Here is a 21,918-nt window from a genome sequence, read left to right as displayed (position 1 = left end):
AATTATTTTAAGTTAATATGTCAATTTATATATGGAGGCTGCCATATGCCACCAGATAGTTCAATTATAATACAATGAAACAAAATCTCTGAATTCAAAAAATCATAAAATGGAAATCGTATATGTAGGAAAATAGGAAACAAATTAATTGTGAGATGAAATATAATAGACCTTTAAAAAAAAAAAAAGGGGGTAACACAATGGTGATAGAGCCTATGGCCCAATGATGAAAGTATTGTAATATACAGTATCACAGTGTCTGTGGTAACATACGTGGATAATAATAATATATATATATATATATATATATATATATATATTTGAATGATTATATCTATTATTATAATATAACTAAACACTGTACAGAAAAGTCTGAATATTCGGGAGTGACATGCCTTCATATTTAAGTTATTTTATGTGCTTTTTTTTTGTAAAAAAGCATCGTTTTAAAAATACATTTCCGGAAATAATGTGGAAAAATCTATTCATGATATATTATTGTGCTTTGTTATCCCTGCCTCCCAAAGAGGCAGTTTGAATATGGAGACACCTTTCAGCTCCAACGTAACATTTCATTTTTCTCCCCTCATGTGACAAAAACAAAACCTGCATTCATTTGAAATTTCAAATGTGTTATCTGCGAGACACCACGCCCAGTTCTAGAACTTCGTACTCTAAGCCAATCGTCGTCGAGGAGGCGGAGAGAACGCCGGCGTTGATTGGTTTGTTCAAAAATAACACGTACGCAACCCGCCATTTAAATGTTTTAAAAGTCTTGTGTGTTCCCCTTGTTTCTCACGAGCGTGGACTGTGGAATAAGTGAAAAGAAGTCCTGCGACACGCCTGATCGACTGTCTTCGTCTTGTATTCGGTAAGCCAGATAATATTTTCTAAACTGTACACCTGAGTAGTCTAACGTTACACTCTATCAAATGTATGAGCATGTAAGGTTCACGTACTATCACAACGTTTCAGTTACATATGAATATAAGAAATCACTAAATGGGGAAACCTCACGCTAACCGACCTTAGCTAAGCTAATGTTAGCTATCTGTTAACTAGCACATATTACTTCATAGTTAAAAGTCAGCAGGGCAAGTTTTTCATTGTATGGAAATGCGTTTTTGGCATTTTTATTTAGCAATTACTATATATTTCTTAAATCCTTAAATATCTTCTCTGTATTCTCACAGTACTAGTGGACTGTGTTTTGTTACCACATTTGTTTATATGTTCTGTTACTTTTATGATACTACTGTGGGAGACATTAAAAGTGTATTTTATTATGTTGTATTTACCTGTGATCCAGGTAAAATAGCATCATGGGATCCAGTGAGAGTAAGATGGTGTCTGCACCAATAAAACCAGAACCAGCAATCAAAAACTGCCGGGTCACTGATCTGATAGATCCACGCTCTCCTTCAACAGGAGTTGATCGTACCCCCATTCAGGTAGGTTACCTGGCTGACTTGTTTCAGACATACTGTAATTTGTGTAGGGGCACTTATAAATGGGTTAACCATACTAAATATTCTCCTTAGGTCGATGGGCTTGTTCCCAAAACCAAGTGTCCACTGGCCTTCACTGATCCCCGTTCACCTACTATTGGCGTTAGCCGCACCCCTGTCAGAGAAGTCATGAGAGGTAACCATTTATTAAAGAATAACATTCAGTTTTACTTTTTCTTCATCGGCAATATGTCCTGTAACGTGATGTTCCTGCATTTGCCCCTCCAGCAACGGTTGGGTCCTTTGCCCGCCGCCTGGGCATGCTTCTGCACAATGAGACTGAAGGAAAAGTCCCTGAAGCCCCTCAGAAATGCTTCAGGGATGCCGTGGAGGAGGCGGTCTCGGAGGAGAGTGAAGAACTGGCTTCCGCTGAGCCTTTTCTGGCTCCGCAGCCCTCCCACAACTTTGCCTCCCTGGACACCCCTGTGCAGCCCCCTATCAAAAATGTGGGTGACTCAAGCCCCTTTGTGCTTTGTGAGAAACCCAAATTCGAGGTGGAATTAGAAACTGAGACGGACATTAGCCTGGAGGAGGCTGAAGAAGCAAGAGAGTCTCCTCTTCACAAGAGACTGAGCATGAGCCTGATAACCTGCCATGAGGGGGCAACCTCATCCCAGATCTTTGCTGAGGTGCACCGTGACAGCGTTGCATCCCCAGCGCCTAGTGCAGAAGTGGAGCCACTCAGGGATGGTGTGGATCAATTGTATGCCCTTCCTTCTATCACTGTTGAACCAGGGACCCCCGTTGAGCCTTCCCTCCCCACTAATTCAGATGGTTCCCCAGCTCAGGTGTCCCCTGCACAGTCAGAGAAAGCAGAGCCATCTTCTGAAGAAACCAAAGAGCTTCTTGAAGAATCTTCTCTGCCGTCTGCACCAGAGCCACCGACTGTTCCCAGCCCAGAGCAGCCACAGCTCAGCACCGGCATCCGCTGCCCCACCTTTGACTCAAAGAGCCCAAGTCAGGTGGTGTTCAAGCCGCAGTGGTTGGGAAAAGGCTTTGGCGCCACTGGGCTGAGAGCTAGAGGAGTGCAGGGTGGAAAAGGAGGCTCCTCTCCTCTTGCTGTCTGCATGGCCGTGAAGAAAGTAACCAACGAGAACAAGCGACAGTCTGGAAAACTAAAGCAGAAAGGTGTGTAAAAAGTTTGTGGCTTCTCGTTTTATAGGATGACGAGACGTTGTTGCCTGATGTTTCCTTTTTCTTTTCAAGGTACTGAAGGTCGCTCCCCACTGCAGATCCTTAAGGGGACCAACTCACCCCGGGGCCAGCGTCCTCAGGTATTGTTTTTACAAACATGTACTCACTGCTGGTGATATCTATGCTCCTCTGTATACACTGAAACTTAATTTTAACTTGTATTGACTTGTTACGGTGAAATTGAGTAATTTAGTTTGCCATTAAGTGAATTCCAACACAGAAAGTTTAAAAGTTGCTGAGATAATGTAACCTGTCCTCTCCACTTTCCAGACGAAGCTGAAGGTGTCCACCCCAGATAAGCAGAGACTTGGACAGATTGACCGCAGAGTGCTGGCAGTGTCTTTGGATAAGGAGAACAGATGATTCACTGCAACGTGTACAGAATCCTACTGCTTTTATATATCTCTTAAAACAAGCTTTTATGTGTACATCCTTCTTAAATCCTTTTTTCCTTTTTTTTTTCTGTGTATATTGGTTTTATTACTGCAGTTTTCTATCCTGTTTTGTCTTCTTGTAAATATGAATAAAATTATCTTCATTCATACTTCAGCTTTAAATCTTTGTATTGGTTGTAAACTAATTCTGCTATTATTTATCATTTGCTTTCCTTTTGTATTTGGATTTCTTTTATATAAATTTCTTATCCAAATTGTAAAACTCCTATTCTTTATTTTTGCCCATACAGAATAAAAGCGTAACACTAAATGTATGTTAATTTTGTTAAAAATGTTTTAAAAGTATTCCATGGTACTTCCACTTGATTCACACAATGCCTTGACAGTTATTTATACCAATAGATTGTAATAAACACTAGAGGAACCCCGTGAATTAGAAGAATTAAATTTGAGTTAACACTTTAAAAATTACAATGAACTATTATGATGCAGTATTTCATGCCTCACTCCATATGCAGTGAGCTTTAAATATGGACATGTTACAAACAAAATGACTGAACTCAGTGTCAGAAATCAACAGTTAAGACTTGTGTAATGCAGAATCCCATGTTTATTGGACAGTCTTTAAGAAAGGTAGTATTGCTTTACTTTGCACAGTGTGTATCCAGTGTTGGAAAAAGAGGCAGTCCAAATTCTAGTCAGAACTCAGATATATGTTTTCTGTATGTACAAAAACTCCTTGAGGTTTATCTTGTACCATGCAGAGGAAAAAGTAAGCGGTCACATACAGATTCAGATGTATTGCTCATATGCACACAATAGCCGTTATCATCCATGTAACACTCATACAAATAGTCCTCCTGTCCTCAGACAAATGGGGTTATTTTTTTTGTAAGTGCTTAGTGAACCATGAAAACCATTTTTATTATCCCATCTGTCAGTGCAACAGTTTACCCAAAGCACTTTTCAGGTCTAGCTACAAGGGAGGGGGGGAGGAGACCCCAAATCCTGGTAAATATTGTCCATCAATCACATACAAAACAACTCAACACTAATATAAACATCTGCAAACTAGCACTCTATTTTAATTAAAGTTAGAAAATGAAAAGAAAGTAAATGTAAGCATCTAGGGAATCTACCAAAACTAAGAACAAACAGTCTGAAACAAAAACAACGCAAATGCTCATATTATTCATAACTTATGCTTTGATATAAAACACAGCATATTAGTATAGCTAGTGTGAACCTTCACAGGCTGTAACTTGACACTTATTCAATTCTGTCTCATCCAGCGCGTTACCATTTCCATTTGGCAATTGTTCTCATTGGGTGACCTGTGAATTGCTGCGACAAATGTGCATATGTTATGGTTATTTTAACCGTAATATCATAAATTATTAAGAGGAATGATCTTTTACTGAGACCCCCATTCCTTGTCCCACCCCTAAATTCCCCCATAACGTGAGAAGAAAGGTGAGACCGCGATGTGAGAGGAGAAAATCTTCACATTACAACCCCTCTCCAACATTAGATAGGACTTGGCACAATTAAAATACCCTCTTCTCACCGTATGCGGCTCCTCATCCCCCCCACCCCACCCCCTCAAACTCTTGTTTCTTTTTTATCGTCTTCACTTTCTACCAGGCTGATAATCGCTGCTCTCTTTCTGCTCGCTGGTGAGGAACAACCTCAGTTCCATATCTTGAGGAAGCTGTCCCAGGATCCTGTGCAACACGCCATCCCATCTGAGGACACTCCGATACAGCTCACTCTGTTGTCATGACCAGCCAGCACTCCTTGACCACGGCACAGAAGAAAAATAATGATGTGAGCTGAGCAAAGTACCACTGACAAATACCACTGACATGACCCAGATGCAGAACACTGCGTCCAATATCAGAAGTTTAACACTGGAGCTTTTAGATGCTTCAAAATCGGTTTCTAAAACCACTTAACATCTCTAATTTCCGCCTGTACTTACCCACTCTCTCAGATTTCAGTGTGTCCCAGATGTTGACATTGAAGTCGTCATAGCCAGCCAGTAACAGGCGTCCAGACACAGAGGGGGCCAGGGAGGTGACCCCACACATGATGCTGGAGTCCTGGTAGGTGATGAGCTCCTGGTCAGCTCGCAGGTCGTACAGTTTACAGGTGGCGTCATCCGACCCTGTTATCACTGCATTACCATTGGGGAAGAACTGGAAGACAGAGAAGTGATTAGAAACAAGGTCTCCTTTGAGCTCTGATAGAGAAGTCTGGTGGAAATCTTCCTCATCCTCACCCCAATTGCGTTGATGTCACTCTCATGGCCCGAAAAAGTCTGTCTGCATTGGGCCTCCCTGATGTCCCACAGCTTGGCTGTGAAGTCACACGCCCCTGAGATGAAAAACTTGAAGTCTGGGGACACTGCCAGGGACATGCAGTCTCCCAGGTGTCCTGCAAAGATTGTCTTTTCGGTCCCTGTCTCAATGTCCCATAGCACGCTAGAAGGAGACAACATTTATTTATGTTTTAACTACAGAGATAAAAGTTGCAACATGCTTTTGAGTTCAGTTAACCATACTATATTCTTACCAAGTGCAGTCTCCAGAGCTGGTGATGATCTCAGTGTCACTGAGGAAACGACAGCAGGACAGGTAACCTGGGCAAACAAAGAAATACCATGTCAGGAGTAGTGTAAGTGAATTAATGGAGGACACAGAGACTTCAAGAGATTTAACTTCTGAGCTGCATTGTCCTACCTGTGTGTGCCGCCAGCTCTCGCATGACTTTGACGTTTCCATCCTTGCCCTTGAGGTTGTAGATGGAGCACATGTTGTCCAGACCGCCACAAGCCACTAGGTTCCCCGAAGGTGCATAGGCACAAGTCATCACCCACGATGACTTGAGAGGGATGGCATTCACCTGGGGGACAGAAGACAGGTGAAACTCTTGTCTTCAACCACTAAAACCCAAATGCACTTCAATGGAGGAATCTGAATGTAAGCCACAAACATAGGCCCTGAAAACACATGTTCTTAATCAGCTTCTTAGTATAAGCAACAGGGTCCTGCATTAACACAATATATTCTGCCAAAGTTGGACACATTTTGGTAACATAACATAAGAAATTTTTGTTGCTTGTTGCTTATTTAGTCACTTTAGTTTTTTAGAAGTTATTAAGATTTGAAGACAAGTTTTACATGTGAACTTGCATGTTTAAGGGAGGACGTACTCTGCAAGGTTTGTTTCAGAAACATATTTAGTTATGACACCCTTGATCCTTTTATTTCATAGCTTCTGCCTTGATTAACACCTATATTATATTTTATTCTGAATCCACAATAGTTAGGCCTATTAAACTGCCTTCTTTGTTACTCTGAGTTATGCCAGTTCAAATGGTTGTTGATCACCAATTCCTGAAGCACATCTCAAGGTTTTTTGGTGTTCAATTGGTTTACAGGTAAATCTCTTTTTCAAAAAAATAGATTTTAAGTTTAATTCTCTTTATGTCATGTCTTTAAATGTCAGGGGTATTAGGGATATGACTACCACTAAAACAGTCTTATACACAAAATATACAAGAAAACTGTGGCTGATTTAATTTACTTCAAGAAACACATTCATGCGATTCATATTTAAAAAAAAACCACAATTTTTGGACAGACCTGAAGTCTCACTTTTTTGAAGCCACCAGTTTTGTATATTTTTTTAACCTCAGAGATATTATCTTTTACAAAGCCAATGCAGATGATGACACTTTTGAACATTTAGTTAGTTTCAGTATTTTATGTCAACTTTTTTTATCTTTTATCTTTAAATTAAACTCTCCTCATTTTACTTACAACCTATCCGAACATATGTATTATGTATGTATAATGTCATTGTCCTTTAATCTTATTTTTAGTTTTTTGTGTTTGTGTGTATTTGTGGATTAATTTAGTGCACATTTACCCTCATCTACCATCGCTGTAATTATGATGCACCTCTCTTTTGCTCTTTCCTACCTTGTTGGTTGTAATGCTGTCCCACACTATGAGTTTTCCATCTTGTGAGGCACTGACACACAACCTGGGGGTGTAACAATGACAGCGATATAAAAAAACAAAACAGAGACAGAGACATGTAAGCTAAAAAATTAAAGGCACCATATTGTAAAAAGTGAGATTTTTTTGTCCTTTTTTTATTATGAAACAAGTCTAACTGCGATATAAATACTATTTAAGTATTGAAAAGCTAAATCCATGAACGAAATACACAAAGCCTTTAAACTGTGCCTTTAAACGAGCCGTCAGAAACGCAAATCCGTCAAACTTTGCTAAAACAGAGTGGTTCAGATGGAGGGTGAACACAGGTATATTCAGACAGACAGATGAGAAAAATGTGGAAAGGAGCACAATTTGTCTCCTCCTATTAATTCATCCAGTTAAAAAATACTTAACTAATCTAATATACCAATCAGAATTGTATTTTTAGTCTCTCCTCACTCTAATGTTGTGCAGAGTTTATTATAATTTGTCAATTTATTATAATCAGATGTTGGATGTGAAATGAAGCAGCAGGTGGTCTTTCAATATGTGTACAACATGCTGTGTATTTACGTGGAGTCAGCGCCCCAGTGCATAGCGTAGATCTTGGCAAGGTGACCCCTTAGTGTTTTCCTGGTCTTCAACTGGACGCGTCCCACCACGGTGATCCCGGCTGCTGCTTCCTGCAGTGTGGTGTCCTGCACCGTTTTACGAGCTGCCTGAGGACCCGACACAAACACAAATACAGGTTACTGCCAGTATTGATCTAAGATGTGGTAATAAATATTTGGGGAAGAAAAGTCTTCAGGTCAAAGTGAAAAGCAAAGCCACATAATGGTAATGATAAATACTGTGGGCAGCCACATTGTTTATTACAGATGATATGGAGGATATTACTGACAGTGATCTGATCTTTGAGACTGTCCGCCTCTTTTCGCAATTGCTCCATTTCACCCATGGCAATGGTTGTTAGGCGCTGTCACCAATGGAGACAGAAGAGATGGCAGGAAAGCTGATAATCCTGAAATGAAGAAGTAGAAGAAGAAGAAGAGAGGTGGGGAGAGAACAAAAACAGAAATTAGTTACCAAGATATTATTCAAGAAAACGTATATTTTCCAGTAGTTCCAGCATTCGCTGTGTAAATACTTCATGCTGGACGTTAACCTGCACCTGACGATTTTTAATCCTCCCTAGCTCCAGTCTCCAAGTAAGTGCTATTTTGCAAGTCAAACTGGCCCTCGTCTACTTTGCAAACGTTCACAAACACGCAGGAGCATACAAAGAAACCCACAGAATAAACCTACACCTGCAGGCACCCGCGCATACACACACACACACACACACACACACACACACACACACACACACACACACACACACACACACACACAGGCTGCATGAATATTCAAGCGAGACATTATTAACAGCGAAAAGTATTTGCTCTTCAGATGATGTCACACCTATCGAGAGCACACATCCTCACCCAGAATGTACACACAAACCAGTAAGTCCCATAACAATGTCATCAGTGTTTCAGCTCTCAGCCAGTCACCTCTCACTTCTCAACAAATTCACAGTGATGACAGGTGGTGTGAGCCTTTTAACACTCCAGTGAGCTGTCACCTAATGTTGATGGCTATTGAATTTGGTAATGTCATGATTAAACGAGCAAATTTTAGCAGTAAACCAATCACCTAATGGACAAACTCATACACTGTGTCAAATGTAATCAAGGCACAAGTGGAAAAGGCCGAGTCAGGAAGCTGATTTTACAGATTCAACTAAAGAGACATGACACTGACTTGATAGTGAAGCAGCAAAACCAACCTCAACAACAACACCCCCTCCTTCTACTGTACACGTGCAGATATCACAAATTACTTTTGTCTCTTGTCAAGAACTAATTGTCATGATGCTATTTCCTTTTATCTTACCTTAAAAACTGATAGGAGGGAATAACTTGCGTTGAACTTATCGTATGCGTGCGTCCCTGCAGCAATCCCTCTCTCTCTCTCTCTGTTTCTCTATTTGAATGAGTGTCCCTGTCAAAACACATGACCAAGTGGATTTGCTTCTAATTTGTTTGAAGTGAAAAGGAGAGGAAGGGAGTAAAGGAGGGAGTGACTGTGAAAGAAAGAGATTTGCTTTATTGTTTGACACTTGGCTCTATCCTTTATCTATCTGTAATGCTTAAAGTGAATGGAAGGATGGACTGAAATGTGTTGAAATAAAATTATAGAACTGATTTATGGCCTTTATAGTAGTGCAGTGCTCCAAACACCTCAGCAGCTACAATATAGGTGTCCGGCCTTAAACCGCTGATGTCTACATTGTCCCTGAAGTTGGTAACAGGGGATTTTAGGCCTTTGTTCCAGATGGTAAATTGCTTCGATAATGAGCGTTGTAATGAATGCTTGAGTGTTTTAGTCGTGCTATTACCCTTTTGCCATTCTGTTCCTGGGTCCCTTCCATTGTTCCATGTGATTAAATGACTGCTAGAGCTTGCTGGATGGTGAAGTGCATTAACACAGCCAGAGAGAAGAGGAGGCAAAGGGAGGGGAGGGAGAATGGGGGGTGGAGGGTAAGAGGCGAGGCAGGAGAGTGAGTTTTAAATCCTACTGGCTGAGATTTTAAAGGGAAGCCTTTTGAATCAAATCTGCTCTCATCCGCTTACTGACTGCTCTTTGCATCTGGATAAGAGATGGAGAAAGGGATGTGGGGGCAGATGGAGGATGCAGAGGGAGTTGTAAGAATGGGAGCCTGTTTTCGGTGTGACTGGGCCTATGAACTTGAGTCTGATCAGTGACAGTTTGCATCTTCACCTAAACTCAGAGCTCCTAACCAGTTACAACTGAAAGTCCAGCATTCTTCTAGTGCATTAGGTACCGGGTCAAAACAACAGCAAAACAAGATCTGAGAACATGGCTAACGTGACTGATTAAAATGACTGATGAGTGATGCCTTTTGTGTTGTAACTCCTTATATTTACCTGCATTCCTCATAGCCTAAAATAACATGATGTGTCTGTGCAGTATTTTACCACATTGTTTATACTGCGATAGTGAACCGTTTAGTATCTCTGGGTGTATAAAGCTGTTGTGGGCAATGTTGTAAATCAATGGCCAGGACTGATTTATGGTAATATCTATGTGATTTTTGCATTAAAATTTTGTCAGGCATTTAATTTGCTTAATTGGCCAAAAATATTTCATTATCAGTCTCTTGAAACTTTACATATATCAATATAAAATTACAAAATAGAGGATTTTGTCCATAGCTGGTCTAAATCTGGTCTAAACTAACAAGCCTTTTTGTTGTGTAAAATTAAATGTTACCACTTTGAATCTGAATTTTACACCCCACATGGGACAGTCACACAAACAACCTAACAGTTTTATCATGCAGATTCTATCTGAGGGTATTAAGAATTAGACAACAAAAGGTTGGTTTTTTTGTCAGATTATCAATGTACAAGACAAAACCATTATTGTATGCTGATCCCATATAAATCCCTCTGCTGTGTGTGCGTGCGTCATCAACACAAGATAAAACACAAATGCATTAAATGTGTGTGGTGACATTATTTTGAACGGCATGTCCATATTTGATATCTAGATATTATTTTGTATGTGTGTCCTACATGGTATAATGTAAGATCACATGAGTATGATATTGTAAGTGTGCTGCCATTTCATTTTTCAAGTTTAAGGATCATCACCATCACCATCTGAATGTCATGACACAACGTCACAACTAGCAAGAACAAAAAACGTGAACACCAACATAAGACAATCCACTCACCAATTAGGAGACTCCACTCAAAGTAATTTGGTAGATGTTCAGTCACTCTTCCTCCAGCGGTCTCCCTCTGGTCGTTGTCATAAGTTCAGCCTGCCTGTTACTACACTTTCTCCCGCTCATTCACTTTTGGTATCACAGACAGTGGGATATTCCTCCGTCACTCACTCTCTCCACTGCTCCTATGAGGAACAGATGAGGATTGGAGGGATGAAGGGAGATCAGTGATGAGGGGATAAACCCTGGGATGGACAGAAAGAGGGGTGGGGGGAGGATGGAGTGGGGGTAAAAAGAGACAGAAAGGGAGAGGAGACAGTGGGGGAAACCAAACAAGGTGCAGAGCTTGGCTATGGGGTCATGGGACATAAGCTGGGGTGAATCTGAATCAAAAAGTAGAAATGGAAATCATGGAGGGGAGGGGGGTAAGAAGATAAATAGAGGACCTGGGAACATGGCTTTTTATGGTGCTGAGTTAGACTTTGAAAGATCTATGACTGGCAGGAGGGTTTGTGTTTTGTAAACCTGAGGTGAAGCTAATTTTAGAAAGCGTATGTGCATAGAGGGAGATTGGCAGTGCAGAGATCAGACAGGGCACAGTGGTGATATGGAGACCAACTGCAAGATCCATCTTACCATGCAAACAGCACCACCAGGCAGGGACATACTTACAGTGTACAGGATATGTGCTACCAAAACTAGCTACTGTACTACTGTGTCTGTCCTCTTTGTTGTGTGTGTCAAAATACAGCTTTTTCTTTCTTTTCTTTGTCATGTTTGACCTAATGACACACCCACTGGGCCCCCTACTTGGCCCAAATACTACCTGGTTAGCTGAAGTTCTGCTCTGGTGGGACCTAAATGCAAAACAAACACCTAAAGTTGAAGGTTCCTCTTTTAATTTTCGCCCTTGCCCGTTAGAGAGTGTGCAACCCACAGCTCTTACACATTATCTAATAGTAAATCACCTGTGTTAGTTATGAGTATAGTCATGAGATAGCACTTTCAGGCAGGAGGGTGCTCTGTTAGTATACGGTGACCACATTTCTCCCAAAAGGCCCCATAAAGCCCTTTGATCAGCTGCTGAAGTGGTGTTGAGTAAGTTATTGATACATTTAACTCGTCAATCATTGGAATCATGCTTTTTTTAAAAGATGTCATCCATTTCTCCCTGAAGTTTTCACATTGATCCTTTAACAGTCAGGTGAGCGAGTCTGCAACTATGTTTACTTACTAAGTAAACTAATGCACATTGTGTCTAGAATAAATAGTGGTAGTGTGCTAAACAAACATGGTGAAACAAGCAATGAACAATGTTGATCAACTTGCAAATGATCAATAAATAAACTAGGAGCAATAAATAGTATAACGTTTTTTTAATTATTAGTAAGACATGTTTTATTTTGCATATTGCTGATATTTGTAGTTGTTTAGCACGCTGGAGGTATTTATGCCTCCTGCTTTTCGGTGCTATAAGCTGTGCAGAACAACAAGGAAAACACATTTAAATTAAATGAAACAGGGTCTGAATTCTCACCAGTACCCGGGATGCTGCAAGAGCTGATCGTGAACTGTGACTGCCCTGTAGGAAGGGGGCAAAAGTAAAGGAAAGATTCCTAAGATCAAGTATCACATTATTACTTCCTGTGCAAACCCTTAAGGAAAAAGATTCGGAGGAATAAAAAAGCATCACTGCGACTCTTACACAGTATTGACTTCTTCTGCTTGTGTTGTGTGTGTGTGTGTGTTTCCTAAATCCTGTGTTTATTATATTTTCAGTGTGAATAAATTAAATCTTTGTAGTTTAAAAGTATCCAGCTTTGCTCACTCAAGCACGGTGACGACATAAGCAGACTGGTCGTTTTGGCGGATGTGACTCTAGATTTGGAGAAATTGAGTTGCCGGCTGTGAGACGGAGCGTAAAAATGATAGAAAACCAAAACGAGGGAAAAAAGGATTTGTTAGGCATTGCACTGACACTGACCAGGAAAAAGACAGACAGAGAGAGAGAAAGAAAGAGATTTGGGGTTTCTATTTAAAGACCAGTGTCGTCTAGATCATTGCATTATTCTTACTATAAAATGTTGTACACGTACATGTGTACATACAACTTGGTGATTGGTACATGACAATAAAAAGAGTCCAAAAGTATAAGACATGATTAAAGATAACAAAATATGAAAATGTACAATAGGATATGAAAACAAACAAACAAACAATGTAAGAGTATGTGAAAATAAGTCTGTTATTAAAGTGTTGTGTGTCTATTTAAAGTGAATAGTTGTGCAGGGACGTATGACTGTATGTATTTGTCCTGAGGATGTAAGAGACAGAGTCAGTGGGCCTTGTTGATGAGCCTGACTGCTGACAGGAAGAAACTGTTTTTGTGGCGTGAGGTTTTGGACCGCAGCCTCCTGCTCGAGGGAAGTGACTCAAACAATACTTGTACTTGTAGCTTGCATTATAACTGGACATTGCTTTAGTTTTTGTGTCATTTAAAGTCACATTAAGTTTGTACTAATACCAACTCATTGTTAGGGGAGCGGATTTTTTAAAAGTCTATAAAGCCCAGCAAGGGTCACTAAACCTTTATCCGTGTTTTCAATAAATGGGGGGTGAGTGGGTGGAGAGGGGAGGGGTGACTGGATTAAATGCCATATCGGTCAGTCACAAACAACTATTGTGACATTTTAATCCTCCTATTAGTTATCATGTTATGTTTGTACCTAAAAGTAATGCAAAGCATCACACAGGAAGGCCAGAAATCATTAGTAGACACCTAATGATATGTGTGGGCCACAAATAGTAGATGAGTTAATGTGTGGAAGTGCAACATAAGGGACGAGTGGTCATGTCAACTACTCACTACACACATCAATCAGTTATGACTAAAAGGCTGCTTTGATTTCAGTTTTATAACTAAACTGTTAACTGCTTACGTACTTTCTGCTAATCACATAAAATATGGAAATATGACATCATACAGCTATAAATTTCATGCTCTTTTGCCAAGTGTGTAATTAGAACAGTAGACGACCAGGGTGCTTAGTGAGGATATCTAGGATGCATTATATAGACATAACACCTACTTAAGAGAAGATTAATGCACACTTTTAAGGTGCTACATGGTTTCAGCGTGTGAGGGAGGGAAAAGGTTAAAACCAGGGCTCCATTAAACGGCCTGTTGACCCAATTCTGCAGCGGCGGTGGATTATAACACAGGGGGAGTGAGAGTGTTAATATGGGCCATAAACAGTAGTTGACTCGGTATCTGATGCACTAGACGAAAGCCGAGTGGGCTGAAAAGGAGGCACTGGTTGTAATGGGACAGATAAGATGGAAGTAGGTGGTCGAATGTCACTCTGCTGGACGTGAATGATTAAATGATCTCTCGCTGGATTACTATTCCATATTCTAAATGGGAGATTTTTTAAGCTTCATAAACAAATGCACTCATTTATGAGAGATTAACGGTAATCTCTCTATTTCTATCCTTTTTCCCTCCTGTGCACCTCTCTCTCTCTCTCTCTCTCTCTATCTCTCTCTCTCTCTGTTCCCTTTTCTCCCTCTTAGTCTCTTATGTACTGTGCTAATGTAACTTATTTTACAGTTTCTTACTGCCGTGATGTCTAATAGTATATTTAATGACATGCCTCTACTCTGAACAGACAGAGAAAAGTATTAACCTTCCAGTTTTAATTTTAATCAGCAGGCAGCCACAGTGGGTGTGAGGTAATCTCTTAATCGATTACCTTGAACTTTTTCTGTCCTCTCTCCTTTGTCTCAAATGCTCTTTTAGTCCCTCACTTGTGTGGATGTGGTATATAGTACTCAAGCAACATTGTATTTCTTCTTTTATTCTCTTCATTTTTAAAGGGAGTGATTTCGGTCAGTAAGCTGCTAAAAACAAAAGTACAGATTGACTTTAGAGGAAGGAAATATACAGTGTAAATACAGTATATACAAACAAGCAAGCAGCTTTACATAAAAAGACAGCAAGATGAAGAGAGTGACTTTGTGGCTAAAAACGGAAAAACATGTGTTCATGGTTGGTGTAATGGTCCTGTTGTGGGATGTTGGATGCAGATGAAAATGTATTCCAGTTTTGGGAGGTTCAGTCTGTCAGGTTTGTTCTGGCTCTCACAGTTCATCTTTGCCCCCCGTCACTCTGCCTCTCCCTCTGCTCCTCTCTGTCGGTGCTTGGCTACGAGCGTTCCTGGCAGGGCTGGCGCCGCCGTCTGGCTCCTCCTTGTCCTTTTTTGCCACATTCTGTCCACCTGCAGCCCACATGGCCTCGGCCTCCTCTCGCTCCTGAAGGAGACAAACAACAGCATAGCAATGACAGATCAAACTGATTACATTTATTCCCTTTTAGAGTCATGTTAATTAAGGTCCTTGTTCATTCTGGATAAATATTCTGAAACCAGTTATTTAAATTATTGTTGTTTTTTTTCTACTGTGGTAAGTGATATTAGTGAGGAGGCTCAGCCAGCACAAAGTGGTTCTCCTCTATTAAATTGAGTCCATGTAGCTGTGGCTGTACAGCAGCCACTGAAGCCACCAGCGACAACTCAATAATGGTAAATATTAAAATATAAAGTAACTGCACTAATAAAGTAATGTCAGTTACACAGTAATATCTGCGTAAACTTACTTTACCCAGCATAACCTTCTGATGACACTAGACCACGTAAGCTATACTGTAGGGTGTGTTTTATTGCTTATGAATTCAACTTGCCATTTTCAAGAAAAAGAATGTGTTATTTCTTCCTTTTAAAACTTACACAGTGTCAAGTGTAAGAGGAGTTTGACAGTCTGCATGATGCTAAACGTTAGCCAACATTGAACTGGGTAAGCTACCGTAACTATTTCAAGATTTGTACAAATATATGATGAATCTAAAGGACACTGACGTGGTATGATCAAAGGTCGGGCATTGTGAATGCTCAAACATGAAAACAACAACCAGAATTTGCATTGCACTCCAGCTGGTCTTGTTATCCAACACCGGTGTCACGACATTAACAATCACGTGACTGCAGGCGACAGGTCCAACCTGAGGACGAGGTCACTGCTGCGTGCCGTCATAATGCTCACCATGTCCCTGTATAGCTTCTCTTTTGTGAACCAGAGGGCCAGGGCGCACCGCCGGCCACTGGTCAATGCAGTAACACCATGTGGATTTACTGGACCCGAGGAGAAGCCCACCAGTCGACCACAGCTGGGTTTTACTCGAGCCTGGAGACACGGAGGAAGAGGGAAGAGGTTAAGGAAAGTGAGCTCAGATGGAAGCTGGAATTAAGGTTAAAACGTGACTCACTGTTATTGTCTTGGCATCCCTGTTAGTGAAGAACAACTCTCCTCCATTAAAGTTGTCATTCAGGTAGAGAATGGCACTGTGGGAGAAATAGGCCATTCAGCCATAACAACAACCATTATGGTCTCAGTTAAGCTGTGAATTAAATTTAATTCACAACAAAATCTTTACATTTTTAATCTCCATTTTGTTGATGTAGTTTAACATTTTTACATACTAATAATTTCTCTTCTTGGCTGCTGTGTTCTCCCTGCTGCTGAGATTATTTTTGTGTACCTGAGGTCTCTGTGTATGAATGCTGGTGGTTCCCTCCAGCACTGATTGGTCTCTGGCTCAAGGAGACAGTTGTCAACATGGACAGGATGAGACAGATCCAGCCTGCCTTCCTGATCACCTAAGGGCATAGAAAATCAAACAAATATGTTTTTTCTTACCAAAAGAAAACGTCTAAAATTCACAGTGTTGAAGTCATAGTTGTTCTAGCTCCACATGGTCAACACTATTACATTTCATTCAGCAAGTAATAATGACCTCCCTCAAGAGAGATGTGGGTAATGTTGGTGTTACCTGCGACAGCATTGCGGCAGACCAGGTGTGTGAAAGAGGTGAAGAGTCCTGAGGGGCTCCTGAAGTAGGAGTGCAGCAGCTCTCTCACTCTCTCGCCCAGCTCGTGTAACAGCCGGGCATCTGATTGGTTCACCATACCATTCTGCGCCAACTGGGAAAGAAGATTATCTTACAAAAATACTAGCTTAATAAATGATGTTACAGCATGAGATCAGCACTGCACACCAAGACAATATGATGCTTGTCATATTTCTGTTTTCATTGTCCCCTGTTCACCCACCTTCACAGCCCTGAGGACAGTCAGGCCCTCAAACGTCTCATGAGGCGTGTGCGGAGACCGTCTTCCCCGGTAACCATCTCCAGCAGATGCTGCAGCCTGTGAGAGATGAAAAGAATAGGTGAGAGTGCCCCCTCTTTCTATTTAAGCAGGCCGGACTCTTCAACGATCTGAACTTACAGTTGCTAACTGCAGTATTCTGTCACACTCTTTCTCAGTCATTACTCCATCGAGTACTACCCGATTGGTCCCGTTCATAACCTGGTCATCCATGGTGATGGTCACACCCACCTGGAGGACTGGACCACCTGGAGCGAGGACAAATGAGAAAGGATGAGAGAGGAAATGGGTAAAATCTTGACTACTACAGACTGAAACCATAGGGTGATTGTCTCACCTGAATAAAAGCCACTGTCATCCACTTCCTCCTTCTGCTCTCCTTCCTTTATTTTATCATTTATTTTCTCTTTTTCAGCTCTGAAAGTGAAACAATAAATTAACTTTCCATAAACGTTTACAAGAGCTCTTGACACAGAATGGATTTTCTTCTGTCATTCTCACCTCCAATTATTTCTCAGTGATTCAGGTACGACGTCTTCTGGAGTCCAAAGATCCTAAAGGGAAAGAAATTTCATTAAATTTGGGGATGTAATTTTGGGGATCACAATAGCCTACGTTTGCCTGAGTACTTACTGGGTCTGTGAAACTGAAGTCAAGGTTCTCCATACCAAAATAGAGAAGCCTCTTCTCCTCCAAAGCACGACTAATGTATCTGACAATCTCCTGTGTGACAAATACACACAAACATGTAGTCAGCATGAACACAAGTAAGGAAATTAAATATATAGTTGAAGTCTGCATCTCTGAAATGACTAGACAGCGAATCCTAAGGACCTTAGATTATTACTGCCATAGTTGTGATTAGAATGTAATGGACATTATTACCTGAGCAGGCTGTATGCCCTGTGACTCTGTGTCGCCCCCTAGTGTCTCATAATAGAGCTGCAGGTTGTCTAAGGAGTCCTTGTCAGAGGGGTAAAACAAGAGAAGGGAGCGAAGTGTCTGCACTGCTCCACTTACATCACCAGCTGTGAGGAAGCAGGAATACAAAATAAGAAGGAGTGGCACTTAAGAGAAAATTCAGAGGAAGATGCACAGAGACTGTATCATAACATGGAGTTATCTTCCTCTAAACACTGACCTTTAAACTGTGCAATATGCAGATGCTCCAGCTGTGTGGGCAGGAAGTCCTCCTGAGAAGAAATCCTTCCGGGTCTTGTGGCTACCTGAGTCACACAGGACTGCTGGCACGACAGCATGGAGAGGGAAAGAGCTAGACGGGAAAGAAATATAGGGTCATTGGGTCTTTTTCATTCTCTTTCTGCGGAAAAGTAAAGCCTCAGTCTGGGGGCCTTTGTGTGTGTGTGTTTTTTTTTCATACCTGCAGCCTTCTCGAACACGCCATCATTACTGTCCACTCCTCTGTCCTCTGGCAGCCTTTGGGGGGCCACCTCACACTGCACCTTGCACTCGTCTGTCTGCCGCAGTGTGTTGTTCACACAAGCTTTCCATTTCTCTGTTGCTTGTACCCAGTCGGAGGAGGCCTCATACTGAACTGCAGAATCATACTGGACCTGAGTGTGATGACACGTAAAGAGAGAAAAAAAGATGAAAGAAGACGCTGCATTCATTATATTGAAATAAAAGTAAAAACTTTGACTTGTTCTGTTCATAACATTTTGCACAGATTTTAAGGCCTGCCATTACATGGACAAGTTAAGCCTATTTCAGACAAGCCGTATCATGTTATAACAAGAGTGTCTGATAGACAAAGTAAGTTTCTTAGCCAGAGGTCTTCAATAAGTAAAAGCAGGGTTGGATTACATGGTTGGATAATAGAAAGTGTGAGTGAGAGTAAGGACTTCAGCCCCTCAGGCCATGGCTGTCTTTCTGAACTCACATCTTCAACTGTTTTTCTGCAACAAAGAAGACTGTCCCATCCCTCCTTTTGATGTTGACCCAATAGATCAGTCCTGTCTAGCCAAAATTATGTACTTTAGTATATCAAATTCCAAACCCTTAGAAAGTGATGAATTGATATGTAACATTTTAATATTGATAATGTCCCTAGTGAACAAACATAAGAACAGGCAAACCAAGGCAGTTCATGGACATTACATGACATGATTTCTGGGTAACGTTAACCTAATACCTGCTGCTTCTCCATGCCCCTCTCCTTTACAAAGACATCATCCCTCCCTCCTCACCCAGTGTTTCTCATTCTCAAGCTCTCTGTCCTGGAAGGCCTCCTCGGTCACTCCCTCCATACGTCTGTACTTCTCAATGTTGTTCCTCATCTCTAAGTGATTGGGGTTGGCCACAAAGTAGGTGTGAGCTGCTGATGCCGCCTTCTGCAACTTTTCCAACTGATGTGCAGGAAGAGGAGAGTAAATGGGGTTAGAGAGTCACAGCATAGACATTGAGCTGTATGTCCCTAAATGCCGCTTTGAGGCTTACCTTGTAATAGGTGACCTGCAGGTAGTTGTAAGGGTTGCGCGTGCTGAATTCATACTCTATGTCGGTAGAAACAGGGAGCTGTCCTGCAGGTGTGACAGAGCGGCCGATACAGAACCTCAAACATTCAGCCTTCTGCAGAACCCAATCCAAGGTCCAGAGGTCCCACAGACTCCCCCTTTCAGAGTCTAACAATACAGAAAACATAAATTATTTTTGGGAGTGAAATATACTGTATCATTGAACATCCTTAAAACACAAGATAATAATGTCTAATTAATAAATATAGCTTAAGCATCGTCAACATTTGGAGTATACAGTTGCACACAGCCCTCATTGTTGTCTAAATTTTCAAAAGTATCTTTCCCCATTAGCTAATTTGCGAGCTAGCTAACTCACCACCCATTCTACACTGTATGAATTTGACAAATGAATGGATTTATTTGGCAACGTAATAGATTATGTCTGCTTATGATATGGTGAAAGGTTAATTTCTATATGACATGGTAATAGCCTCCAGTCTGAGCAGATAACTAATAATAATAATTAAACCCTATATTTCCATTTTATTACCGTTATTTCATTTTAATTCCCATAAGTTACTACAGGAAGTCTCCAATTTAAATATATAACCAGAACTTTGCAACCCTAAAGAGTTTAAATGCTACATTAAAAAAATGATTTATAAAGCAATAAACCTAATTCATGTTTACGTTTTTTGACTCCTTTTTTTGATTTTGCAATTCAGAGACTGAGAATCAGGGAATCGGCCAGTAACTTAAAAGTTGTCTAGTTTTCCACCGGTAATTATCTAAAGCAGTTAGTTTGGCTCACTTCAAGGCCTAATTCTGGTTACAAAAAGTATAGTAAAACAGCTAAATGTGAAAGCAAAAATGTTGTAATTAGTTTTTTTATTTCTATGAATTCATCAATGACATAATAAATGTATGCATTGCATTGGTCAGTGGTTACCAAGGGCTCCTACCAATCTGATGGGTCACAAGATGATTATAAAGAAAAACAGTATATGAGTTTTCTTTTGGGCTTTTTTTGGGAAACATTTGATTACTTTCAGCACTGACTTTGAGTCTCAACACTTCTTCATAGGAAACAATCTGAACACTTTTTGGTTGAACTACTGTGTTGATAACTGTTGTAGCTACATATTAAGGCCATAATATAAAAAGTAAACATGGCTTAATTTCCACAGGAATAGGCCATGGCGAAGTAATGACAGTGACGTATTACATTTCATTAACAAGTTACTGAGTTGTATAATTCAAATGTGAGTTAAATTCATTGTCAAAGTAGATAAAGGAATTACTAAGAAATACATACTGAACAAGCCCATAATAACAAATTGGCCCATCATTGACTCCATGTAAGAACACCCACTATTCTCTCTCTCTCTCTCTCTCTCTCTCTCTCTCTCTCTCTCTCTCTCTCTCTCTACACACACACACACAAACACACACACACACACACACACACACACACACACCGTAACTTACCCAGTTTATTAAATGCATCTCTCCCTGCTGCCACACAGTCATCATGACACTGCCTGCGTACTCTAAACAGTGATTCCTTGGTTATGATGGCTTTCTCCAGCAGCTCTGCAGCCTTCACCCACTCCTCACCAAAGTATGACCGTACTCCACTGTAATACAAGAAATCATACGGCTGCAGCAGTGACAATACATTTGAGCTGCCTCTTCCCGGAGTTGCTGAAGTTAAATTAAGTAATGCTACAAAAACAAAATGAAACGCCACGTATACAGAGGAATGCTCTGAGTGCAGCGCCATGGTGAGAGAAACAAACCCCGTGGAGGAGTTGGGGAGAAGAGGAGGGACTATGGAGATATTTGGGGAATGAAGGAGAGTGCAATCCAGAAAGTTTATAATAGGGATTGTCGTTTCACATGATGTATTCACTACTGCTTCCCGCTAACGTTTCCGATTGACACTTTCGGTAGTTTAAGGTTTTAATCAGGCTAAAAGTAATTAATTGACGTGTTTTGATCTGGCCAGACGATGTGTTTAACGGATTATTATCAGCAAGTCAAACTGCAGTACGTCCATGTCGCCGCGAGAGGAAGCCGTTGGTTGAGTTCAACGGCCGTTACTGTAAATCTCAGTAAGAGAGATTGAACTAAAATTAATAATTATCTGGGGGACGTGTAAAATCCCTAGTCTATTGATTAATCGATTTCCCATTTATATAAATAATTGTAAGTACTGACTTGGCTTTAGTAAAAGCGATCTGAATGTAAATTTACTGCATTACAAAATCCCAGTTTACCGATATACTACACATTACGGTAACGAGACGCAGCCCCTGAA

At 40.8% G+C, this 21,918-nt stretch overlaps 3 protein-coding genes across 5 annotated transcripts; 1 reads left to right on the top strand and 2 right to left on the bottom strand.

The window, feature by feature from the left end:
- Nucleotides 1–790: 790 nt before the first annotated feature.
- On the top strand, nucleotides 791–3,246 carry cdca3 (cell division cycle associated 3). The gene is made up of 6 exons (XM_068735771.1): nucleotides 791–871; nucleotides 1,310–1,451; nucleotides 1,542–1,644; nucleotides 1,737–2,636; nucleotides 2,715–2,782; nucleotides 2,973–3,246. Exons 2-6 carry the CDS (start codon nucleotides 1,323–1,325, stop codon nucleotides 3,063–3,065), a joined length of 1,293 nt encoding a protein of 430 aa, XP_068591872.1. The 5' UTR covers nucleotides 791–871; nucleotides 1,310–1,322; the 3' UTR covers nucleotides 3,066–3,246.
- A 460-nt stretch (nucleotides 3,247–3,706) lies between these two features.
- gnb3a (guanine nucleotide binding protein (G protein), beta polypeptide 3a) lies at nucleotides 3,707–11,195 on the bottom strand. 3 transcript variants are annotated; one of them, XM_068735572.1, is made up of 9 exons: nucleotides 10,907–11,195; nucleotides 8,006–8,125; nucleotides 7,678–7,823; nucleotides 7,084–7,147; nucleotides 5,839–6,001; nucleotides 5,672–5,738; nucleotides 5,379–5,580; nucleotides 5,079–5,295; nucleotides 3,707–4,893 (listed from the first exon to the last, which is right to left on the bottom strand). In XM_068735572.1, the coding sequence occupies exons 2-9, from the start codon at nucleotides 8,060–8,062 to the stop codon at nucleotides 4,787–4,789; spliced, it is 1,023 nt and encodes a 340-aa protein (XP_068591673.1). In that variant the 5' UTR covers nucleotides 8,063–8,125; nucleotides 10,907–11,195; the 3' UTR covers nucleotides 3,707–4,786. The 3 variants fall into 3 exon arrangements, with proteins under 3 accessions (XP_068591673.1, XP_068591672.1, XP_068591674.1); XM_068735571.1 differs by lacking the exon at nucleotides 10,907–11,195 and adding an exon at nucleotides 9,040–9,106; XM_068735573.1 differs by lacking the exon at nucleotides 10,907–11,195 and adding an exon at nucleotides 8,276–8,364.
- Nucleotides 11,196–14,716: 3,521 nt separating this feature from the next.
- Nucleotides 14,717–21,391, bottom strand: p3h3 (prolyl 3-hydroxylase 3). The gene is made up of 16 exons (XM_068735592.1): nucleotides 21,087–21,391; nucleotides 19,579–19,763; nucleotides 19,329–19,487; nucleotides 18,503–18,695; nucleotides 18,263–18,394; nucleotides 18,007–18,149; nucleotides 17,755–17,844; nucleotides 17,623–17,675; nucleotides 17,459–17,538; nucleotides 17,242–17,369; nucleotides 17,065–17,160; nucleotides 16,785–16,935; nucleotides 16,494–16,611; nucleotides 16,221–16,296; nucleotides 15,998–16,138; nucleotides 14,717–15,211 (listed from the first exon to the last, which is right to left on the bottom strand). Exons 1-16 carry the CDS (start codon nucleotides 21,379–21,381, stop codon nucleotides 15,041–15,043), a joined length of 2,211 nt encoding a protein of 736 aa, XP_068591693.1. The 5' UTR covers nucleotides 21,382–21,391; the 3' UTR covers nucleotides 14,717–15,040.
- Between the last annotated feature and the right edge of the window lie 527 nt (nucleotides 21,392–21,918).

Source organism: Cebidichthys violaceus, unplaced genomic scaffold, assembly GCF_023349555.1.
Source record: "Cebidichthys violaceus isolate CVI_PGR_0920_01 unplaced genomic scaffold, fCebVio1.0.p SCAF_7, whole genome shotgun sequence".
NCBI lineage: Eukaryota > Metazoa > Chordata > Actinopteri > Perciformes > Stichaeidae > Cebidichthys > Cebidichthys violaceus.
The sequence above is the reverse complement of the archived record's forward strand: the minus strand, read 5'-3'. Positions and strand labels throughout refer to the sequence as shown.